General features: G+C 53.3%; 1 protein-coding gene across 1 annotated transcript; it reads right to left on the bottom strand.

Annotated features, from left to right (window-relative positions):
* Positions 1-2,497: 2,497 nt before the first annotated feature.
* LOC145360758 (zinc finger CCCH domain-containing protein 10-like) lies at positions 2,498-7,887 on the bottom strand. The gene is made up of 2 exons (XM_080216161.1): positions 7,688-7,887; positions 2,498-4,580 (listed from the first exon to the last, which is right to left on the bottom strand). Exon 2 carries the CDS (start codon positions 4,521-4,523, stop codon positions 3,606-3,608), a length of 918 nt encoding a protein of 305 aa, XP_080072287.1. The 5' UTR covers positions 4,524-4,580; positions 7,688-7,887; the 3' UTR covers positions 2,498-3,605.
* Between the last annotated feature and the right edge of the window lie 2,448 nt (positions 7,888-10,335).

The raw sequence follows: 10,335 nt of genomic DNA, 5'->3' as shown, positions 1-10,335 counted from the left end.
AACTTGTGGGGACTGATGACACCAAGAACATAACCATTACAAGTTGTAAACCAGTGTTGGAATTTGACATGTGGATTCCCGTTGGAGCGTAATCTATTCATGGGACAACGCAGTTCAACAAAGCATAGATATTTCAACATTCAACAGAATGCCCGTATATTTTTCAAGCAGCATGCGCCTTGGAAATACTTTCAATTAGAAAGATAAAGCCCCATGACAGACTTGGTACTAATCAAATTGGGGAGGGAGGAGTCAAACACACTATACTTCCCTCTTCAATTACAACCATGGTCCAAGCGTTCAAGGGGAAAAACAAGATTTTCTTTCCAACTCTCTCTTCCTGGTAAGATTCAGTGCAGTTCCTGTTTTCAAAGTAAAATCACAGACTACAGCTTTGTTTCCTGTTTTTCTTTGAACCTTGCTGAGATGTAAACATCCGATTAATGCAAATGATCAGATTTCCCTAATGCCTAGTCCAATCAAAGCTGTTTTCAGTTGGGCAAAAATTATGACATAGATTCATAGAGGTTTACAGCATGGAGACAGACCCTCGGCCCAGCTTGCCCACGCCAGCCAGTTTTTTTTTAAACCACTAAGCTAGTCCCAATTGCCCACATCCCTCTATAGCCATCTTATCCACGTAACTGTCTAAATGCTTTTTAAAAGACAGAATTGTACCCGCCTCTCCTACTACCTCTGGCAGCTTGTTCCACTCACCACCCTCTGAAAAAATTGCCCTTCTGGCCTCTTCTGTATCTCTCAACTTAAACCTATGCCCTCTAGTTTTAGACTCCCCTACCTTTGGGAAAAGATGTTGACTATCTATACCCCTCATTATTTTAAAGACCTCTATGAAATGACCCCCATGCCTCCTACGTTCCAGGGAAAAGAATCCCAATCTATCCAGCCTCTCCTTATAACTCATCACAGCCAGGTAGCATCCTAATAAATTCTTTCTACGCTCTAATATACATCTGATGTAACTGTGAATAAATTAATGAAGACATGAGGTTACTGACAGGGTCATTAATCTGAAGCTCAGTCATCTTTCCCCTGGGCACTGAAATAAAGTTTAATTACTTCTTAAAGCATGTGAAAGTTTGAAGGACTTAAAGTAGACAGGCGCTTAAATGGAAAGGGACAACATTATTTTGAAGAATGGAGATATGTAGGAAAAACTGTTGATACTAATTTACCGCACACATCACAACGTACACCATTGAACCATAACACTGGGTAAGCTTTTCTAGTCACAAACATAAGAACTAGGAGGAGAAGACAATTCAGTCTCTCAAACCTGCTCTGCCATTTAATATGATCATCTCCACCATCCTGCCTGCTACCCATAACCCTGCATCCCACAACTAATTAAAAATCTATCTCCTCCTTAAATCTGCTTAGCGTTCCACTGTCCACCACACTCTGGGGCAAAGAATTCCATAGATTTGTGACCCTTTGAATGAAGTAATTCTTTAAAGATATTAAATTTTTGTAGTTTATTCATTAGTCACAAGAAGGCTCACGTTAACACTGTAATGAAGTTGCTGTGAAAATCCCCCTCCGGTGCTTGTTCGGGAGAATTCAGCATGGCCAATGTGCCTAACCAGCTCGTTTTTCGGAGTGTGGGAGGGAACCGGAGTACTCGGAGGAAACCCACACCGACACGGGGGAGAACGTGCAGACTCCGCATAGACAGTGACCCAAGCGGGAATCGAACCTGGGTCCCTGGTGCTGTGAGGCAACAGCGCTATCTACTTTGCGACCTGTGCTGCAAGGGGTGGTGGGGAAGAATTTGGGAGGTGGGGAGTGCATAGTACTGAAAACCCTGTCAACAGAAGTGGGAGCAGAAAATCCCCAATCTGGGCACCAGCAGGCCAGGAATGGAACCCAGGTCCTTGGTGCTGTGAAGCAGCAGCGCTAACCACTGTGCCACCGGGAAACATGTCAGTCAATTGGTGCACAGCAAGCTCCCACCAATGTCAAAATGACCAGATAAATCAGCCTTTTGTGGTTGGATTCCCTGTCACTGAGAGACAAGTGTACCGTCCAGGTCATCTGACCAGTTTGGTGTCCAGCTGGCACCGTGACTACAACAGGCAAACTCAGCACAGATTGACGATCGGATCTGATCCTTTCTGGTTCGTACATCTCTATTACCCCCTTGACAAAGTTACTGTGCTGTCAGGAAAGACACCCAGGCTCAATTTTATACAATTTCCACACCTGACAGTGTTTTTTCACCAGAAATCTGCAACGGTGTCGTGTGTTGTCGACTTGCTTTTCGCTTTCAGTGGCGGGCAATGTACTGTCACCTATTTCAATACAATCACCTCCCAATGCATCTTCCTGGTGATTAGGACATATGCACAAAACCTGAGCCAACAAAAAACACCATCAGTTAATTGCGCACTCACACAAAGACATCTGCTACGCCTCCTCCACAAGAGTTGGATCCATCAATTAGGTTGCTTAGAAAAACAACAATTAACCTCCGAAGCAAATTACATGATGCTTTATTTGAGAAGGGAGGAGCGGGAAGCGGGTGAAAGAAGTCTGCTGGTTGTGACTCTCAAATCTTTTGCCGAATCTGCAAGGTCGCCTCTCAAACCCTGAAAATCACTTTTGACATCAGCAAGCTTATAAGTCGTGGAACAAGTAAAAAGAACACAAAAGGTCACTCAGTCAAAACCCTTCACAAACACTCAAGGGAAACAAACGCTTTGCACATTAAAACGCACAGTTGAATTTTAAATTAAACTCAAAAGCTTGACAAAAGGATCTTCTCTCTTGGAAGACTGCATGCCAGAGATTGCATTTGAACTGAAATCTTCTAGGTTATGGGTTCAGTAAGAATCATAGAATCCCTACAGTACAGAAGGAGGCTGTTCGGCCCATCCAATCTGTCCCAATCATGATCTTGCCCAATCCTTATTCCAATAACCCCACACACGTGCCCTGTTAATCCCCTTGACACCAGGCTTAATTTAGCATGGCCAATCAACCTAAACCGCAGATCTTTGGAGCGTGGGAGGAAACCCACGCAGACATAGGAGAACGTGCAAACTCCACACCATCAGAGACACAAGGCTGGAATTGAACCCAGGTTCCTGGTGCTGAGAGGCAGCTGTGCTAGCCACTGTGCCGCCTCTGCTAAGTCATGACCCAGGGTTAGAATGTAGGGGTCAAGTGTGCACTGTTTAAAAGGAGAAGCAAGGGGAATGTGAGAAATGTACACCTCTTATCAGATTGCACACGTAACCTGCCTGTGGTGAGAGCAGAGGCTCTGGAGATTGGGAGCACTGGGCAACACTTTCTGATCTCCTGGCTGACTAGTGTCAAAGTGCTCATGGTGGCTACTTTGCCCCCAAACCAGGAGAGAACAGGCAATCTTGATGGCAACCAGAATGCAGTTTCGACCTTTACAAGCAGTGGAAAAGTTTAACTGGTATTAAGAGCAGGAATCAAACATAAACCTATCCCGCACAGTGGAAATCTATATATTTAATGTTGTGTGGATCAAAGTTTACAATCAAGCCTGCAAGCGACTGCATAAGAGTGAACACTTGACAAGAAGCTGGAGCAGGATTCTTCGCCGCCATGGCCCTTCAGTGGGGAATGGGTGTGATCCCCATGCTCTGTGATGCCAGGGCGTAGCTAACCATCGGTGTGGTGGCGTGGCTCATGGTGATGCCGGGGATTGTCTGCGTGATGGAGACGGTGACGGCCGCCATGGAGACGGGCGTGGCCATCCCCTGGGCGATGGTCTGGGCCAGGGCCAGCTCGGGGGTCAGGTGGGGCCCGGGTGGAGCCGCGCTAGAGGGGGGTGGGCCGGCGCTGGCTGGCACCACCAGGTCTTGCCGCGGCTGCAGTGCCTGGCTGCTGAGCGAGTTGTGGGCCTGCACGATGCTGTGGTTGTAGGCGGTGACAGCGGCCACGGTGGGTGGGGCCACCAGCTGCTCGGCCGTGGTGGTCAGCGTCACCACCTTGGGCTGGTTGCGGTAGTGGGCATTTTGCTCCAGGAGGATCTCGTTAGTGGCCATCAGGTTGGAGGCGTGCTTCTTGAGCTCCTCCACTCGCTTGCGTAGCATCAGGTTCTCCTCCTCCAGGTAGCGGTAGTCAATCGGGAAAGGACGCAGCACAGCGTGGTCGTAGGAGTCAGAGCGCAGGCAATCCACCCACCGTCTCTTCAATAAGTGGCCGTACTCATCGTATAGATCGGCAAAGGAGGGCGAGCAGGTCTTGTCGCGATGCGTACTGGCGCCGTCACCCCCAAAGTGGAGGAACTTGCACCTGGACCCCCGCTGGCAACCTCCGTACAGGTGGTCGCGGCAGACTGGCACCTCCCCCTTTCCCAGGGGCACCTCGCCGTTCAGGGCGCCGAGCTCCGTCGCTTCGCTCACCTCCGGGTGGTGGAATTTGCAACGCTTGCCCCGTTTGCAGACGTTGCGCATGAAGTCCCTGCAGATGTCGCTGGAGCTGTGGCCAGCCTTGTCGCTGCTGAAGGCATTGTCCTTCTCCGGCATCCTGCTGAACCTTTACCGCTGGAAAGAACAGCAGCGGCTCTTTGCAGATAAGGCAGTCTGGGAAAAGAAAGAGGAATGATTTAATCTGATTTGCCACACGTATTAGAATACAGTGGAAAGTATTGTTTCTTGTGCGATATACAGACAAAGCATACCATTCATAAAGGAAAGGAAAGAGTGCAGGATGTAGTCATAGCTAAGGTGTAGAGAAAGGTCAAACGTCATTTACTGCAGAGCTTACTGAAATAGGCTCGCATTTCATAGAATCCCTACATTGCAGGAGTCCATTCAGCCCATCAAGCCTGCACCAACAACTACCCCAGCCAGGTCCTATCCCAAATATTTACCCTGCTAATGCCCCTGAGACAATAATGGGCAATTTAGCATCATTGTAAAGTGCTTTTTACACCAGCAGACATTGCAAAGCGCTCCATATCTAAGAAAAGACTTGCGGAGTTTCCTCCCACAGTACAAAGATGTGCAGGTTAGGTTGATTGGCCATGCTAAATTGCCCCTTAGTGTCCCGGGGAGCTTAGGTTAGGGGGAGCAATGGGTAATACATGTGGGGTTACAAGGATAAGGCCTGGGTAGGATTGTTGTTGGTGCACATTCAATGGGCCAAATGGCCTTCTTCTGCATTGTAGGGATTCTATGCATTATCACTGTTGCAATCTAAGTTTAAGTTTTTTTTAGTTTATTTACTAGTGTCATAAGTCAGCTTACATTAACATTACAATGAAGTTACTGTGAAAATCCCCTAGTCGCCCCACTCTGGTGCCTGTTCGGGTTACAGAGGGAGAATTTAGCACGGCCAATGCACCTAACCAGCATGTCTCTCACTGAGGAAACCGGAGTACCTGGAGGAAACCCAAGCAGACATGGGGAGAATGTGCAGACTCCGCACAGACAGTGACCCTAGTGGGATTCAAACTAGGGTCCCTGGCGCTGTGAGGCAGCAGTTCTAACCACAGTGCCACCCTGCCACAAGAGGAAGCAGTGAAGGGGGTGCTGAGTGCTGAAAACCCTGTCAACAGCAGTGGGAGCAGAAAATTCCGAATCTGGGCTCCTACAGGCCAGCTCTGTGAAACACACCAGGAATTGAACCCTGGCGCTGCGACACAGCATTGTGCAGCCAGGAAACATGTCCGTCAATTGGCGCACAGCAAGCTCCCGCCAACAGCAATGTCAAAATGACTAGATAACCGGCCTTTTGTAACTGGATTAGGAATCAATACTGGTCTGGCTGCTCCCCTCTTCCTTCATCTCCCCACCCCCTCCCCTCTCACCCCCCCCATCCCTCCTCATCCCCGCTCCCCCACCCTCTTCCACCTCCCCCCTTTGCCCTCCTTCCCCCCTCCCTCTTCCCCCTCCTCTCCCTCTTCCAGCCCTCCTCTCCCCCCTCCTACCCCACCTTTCCCCTCCCACCCCCCTTTCCCCTGCCTCCTCCTCTTCCCCCACCCCCACCCTCCCCTCCCTCTTCCCCCATCCTTCTTTACCTCCCCTCCCTCCCCTCACCCCCCCTCCCTCCCTCCTTCACCCCCCTCCCTCCCTCCTCCCTCCCCCTTCCCCCTCCCTCCCCCTTCCCCTCTTCCCCCCTCCCTTCCCCCTCCTCCCCTCTCCCCTTCTCCCCCCTTCTTCCCCCCCCTCCCCTTCTTCCCCCTCCCCTTCTTCCCCTTCTTTCCCCCTCCCCTCTCCCCTTCTTCCCCCTCCCCTCTCCCCTTCTTCCCCCTCCCCCCTTCTTCCCCCCCCTCCCCCCCCTTCTTCCCCCCTCCCTCCCCCCCTTCTTCCCCCCTCCCTCCCCCCTCCCCCCCCTTCTTCCCCCTCCCTCCCCCCTCCCTCCCCTTCTTCCCCCCCCTCCCCTTCTTCGCCCCCCCTCCCCTTCTCCCCCCTCCCCTTCTTCCCCCCTCCCCCCCCCTTCTTCCCCCCTCCCTCCCCTCCCCCCCCTCCCCTCCCCCCCTCCCCCCTTCTTCCCCCCCCCTCCCCCCCTTCTTCCCCCTCCCTCCCCCCTCCCCCCTCCCCCCCCCTCCCCTTCTTCCCCCCTCCCCTTCTTCCCCCCCCCCTACCCCTCTCCCCTCCCCTCCTTCCCGTCTCCCTCCTCCTCCTACCCCTCCCCCTCCTTCCCGTCTCCCCTCCTCCTCCTACCCCTCCCCTCCTTCCCGTCTCCCCTCCTCCTCCTACCCCTCCCCCTCCTTCCCGTCTCCCCTCCTCCTCCTACCCCTCCCCCTCCTTCCCGTCTCCCCTCCTCCTCCTACCCCTCCCCCTCCTTCCCGTCTCCCTCCTCCTCCTACCCCTCCCCCTCCTTCCCGTCTCCCCTCCTCCTCCTACCCCTCCCCCTCCTTCCCGTCTCCCCTCCTCCTCCTACCCCTCCCCCTCCTTCCCTTCTCCCCTCCTCCTCCTACCCCTCCCCCTCCTCTCCCTCTCCCCTCCCCCTCCTTCCCCACTCCTCCTCCTACCCCTCCCCCTCCACTCCTCTCCCTCTCCCCTCCCCCCTCCTTCCCCACTCTCCTCCCCCTCCTTCCCCACTCCCCTCCCCCCTCCTTCCCCACTCCCCTCCCCCCTCCTTCCCCACTCCCCTCCCCCTCCTTCCCCACTCCCCTCCCCCTCCTTCCCCTCTCCCCTCCCCCCTCCTTCCCCTCTCCCCTCCCCCCTCCCCCCTCCTTCCCCTCTCCCCTCCCCCCTCCCCCCTCCTTCCCCTCTCCCCTCCCCCCTCCCCCCTCCTTCCCCTCTCCCCTCCCCCTCCCCCCTCCTTCCCCTCTCCCCTCCTTCCCCTCTCCCCTCCCCCCTCCTTCCCTCTCCCCTCCCCCCTCCTTCCCCACTCCCCTCCCCCCTCCTTCCCCACTCCCCTCCCCCCTCCTTCCCCACTCCCCTCCCCCTCCTTCCCCACTCCCCTCCCCCCTCCTTCCCCTCTCCCCTCCTTCCCCTCTCCCCTCCCCCCTCCTTCCCCTCTCCCCTCCCCCCTCCTCCCTCCTTCCCCTCTCCCCTCCCCCCTCCTTCCCCTCTCCCCTCCCCCCTCCTTCCCCACTCCCCTCCCCCCTCCTTCCCCACTCCCCTCCCCCTCCTTCCCCTCTCCCCTCCCCCCTCCTTCCCCACTCCCCTCCCCCCTCCTTCCCCACTCCCCTCCCCCCTCCTTCCCCACTCTCCAAGATGGCACCGTTATTTATTACCTCCAGGGAGGCCGATGGAGCCTCAGTTTTAGCCTCCTGTCCGAATGGGTGGAGGGAGGAGAGGGATTCCCAGTTACTGATGAAGGGGTGTGTGTGTGTTGGGAAGGGGGTAACCCGCCACCCCAGCACCTTCTCCCTCCCCTCGGTCGCTCTCCCTGTTCCCGGCCCAACTGCACCCACCGTCCCGGCCACTCCTCCAGCGACAACGAGCAGGCGGGGCAAACTGGTCCTCCCAGCCAAGAGGGGCCAGCGGAGGGGCACTCAGCTCCGCGCCGACAAGGAACGAGCCGGTCCTCCCAGCCAAGAGCGGCTGGTCCTCCCAGGAAAAGTGGTGGAGGTGGTTGTTGTTGTTGCCTGTGCTGTGTGTGTGATCGCAGCTCACTTTCCTCCTTTGCATCCCCCCTCCCAACCCCAGTCACCCCCACCTCTGCCCAAAACCCCTCTGCCCACCCCAATCACCCCCCTGCCATCCCCAGTCATCCCCCAATCTGCCCAATCCTAATCATTCTCCCTCAGCCCACCTCCAGTCACCCCCACTCAACCCCCACTCACCCCCAGCCACCTCAGTCACCCCCCCCCGATCACCCCAGTTACCCCCTGCCCACTTCCAGTTACCCCCCACCCTGCCCATCCCCAATCACCCCCCCTCAGCCACCCCAAACACCCCCTGCCACCCCCCCCCTCACCCCCCACTCACCCCGATCACCCCCTGCCACCCCAGTCATCTCCCGGCCACCTCAGTCACCCCCCCCCTCCATTCACCCCAGTTACCTCCTGCCCACTTCCAGTCAGCCCCCTAACTCTTGCCTGACTTTTCGATCAAAAATCTATCCCACTAAACTTTGAATACATCCGATGGTTCAGCTTCCACTGCTGTCCAAGGGAGAGAATTCCACAGACTATTCCACTGAGATCACGGTGGCACAGCGGTTAGCAATGCCGCCTCACAGCGCCAGGGACCTGGGTTCAATTCCTGGCTTGGGTCACTGTGGAATTTGCATGTTCGCCCCGTGTCTGCGTGGGTTGCCCCCAGATGCTCTGGTTTCCTCCGAAAGATGTGCAGGTTTGGTGGATTGGCCATGCTAAATTGCCCCTTAGTGTCAGGGGGACTAGCTAGGATAAATGCATGGGGATAGGCTCTGGGTGGGATTGTGATTGGGGCAGACTCGATGGACCGAATGACCTCCTTCTGCACTGTAGGAATTCTAAGAAAGTCCTCTATCTACCAGTGACCCATGAGGGAGAGAAAAAAATCTCCTTACTTCTGTCTTAAACATCACTCCTTTCCTAGCTCTGCCCTCCCCCAGAAATGGAAACATCATCTCCCATTAGATGATACATGAAACTGAGGCTTCATGAGAAAGATCCCAGGGCACTATTATGAAGAAGATCAAGCAGAGTTCTCCCCGGCCAATATTTATCCCTCACCCAACGTCATAAAAACCTGATTGTCTGCTCATTATCACATTGCTATCTGTGGGAGCTGCTGTGCACATATTCACTACTCCATTCCTTATAGTAGCAACAATACTTCAAAACTGCACTTTGAGTTGCCTAGTGATGGTTAAAAAAAAACACTTTTTAAACACAAATCTTTTTAAAATCCTCAATAAGTCACCTACTCCAATAGCTCCTTACGTGTCTTGGTTTCAACACTTTCATAGAATCCGTACAGTGCAGAACAAGACCATTTGGCCCAACGAGTCTGCACCCACTCTGCGAAAGAGCATCTTACCCACCACCCCCCTGTCCTGCTATCCCCCCTGAACACCATGCGTTTACCATGGCTAATCCACCTAACCTGCACATCTTTGGACACAAAAGCACAATTTAGCACGGCCAATCCACCGAAACTTCGCTATATATCTCTCCAGCGTGGCTTGTTATGTAAAAGTCACTGTATAAAAGCAGATTGCTGTTGGTTAGCCTTTCAAAAAACAAGTTCAAAGTTAGTTAAAATGATCAAATAAATGGATTAAAATGAAATTAAACAGTGTAAGCGGGAGAGCTACAAAGTGGTACAATACATGCAGTTTGGTTATAATTTAAAACTGGATTCTAGAGAACTCTGCACTGCCTTTTATATACACATAGACAGACAGAAGTTAAGTTTAAATTTTATTAGTGTCACAGGTAGGCTTACATTAACACTGCAATGAAGTTACTGTGAAAATCCCCTAGTTGCCATACTCTGCGATCAGTTCGGGTACACTGAGGGAGAATTTAGCACGGCCAATGCATCTTAACCAGCATATCTTTCGGACTGCGGGAGGAAACTGGAGCACGCGGAGGAAACCCACACAGACACGGGGAGAATGTGCCACCTCCACACAGACAGTGACTCAAAGTGACTTTGAACAACAACATGCATTTATATAGTATCTTTAGTGGATCCCAAGATGCTCTGCAAGAGCGTAATCAGTCAAAGATTGCTGCCAATCATTAATCATAGAATGGGTGGCACAATGGTTAGCACTGCAGCTTCACAGCTGGACCCGGGTTAGATTCCCAGCTTGAGTCACTGTCTGTGTGGAGTCTGCACATTCTCTCCATGTCTGCATGGGTTTCCTCCCACAGTCCAAAGATGTGCAGGTTAGGTGGATTGGCCCAGCTTAATTGCCCCTTCGTGTCAGGGGGACTAACTGGGA

This window comes from Carcharhinus amblyrhynchos, chromosome 32 (genome assembly GCF_965287045.1).
Source record: "Carcharhinus amblyrhynchos chromosome 32, sCarAmb.v2.hapA, whole genome shotgun sequence".
Lineage (NCBI taxonomy): Eukaryota > Metazoa > Chordata > Chondrichthyes > Carcharhiniformes > Carcharhinidae > Carcharhinus > Carcharhinus amblyrhynchos.
Note: the sequence above shows the minus strand (reverse complement) of the source record. Positions and strands in the feature narration are given on the sequence as shown.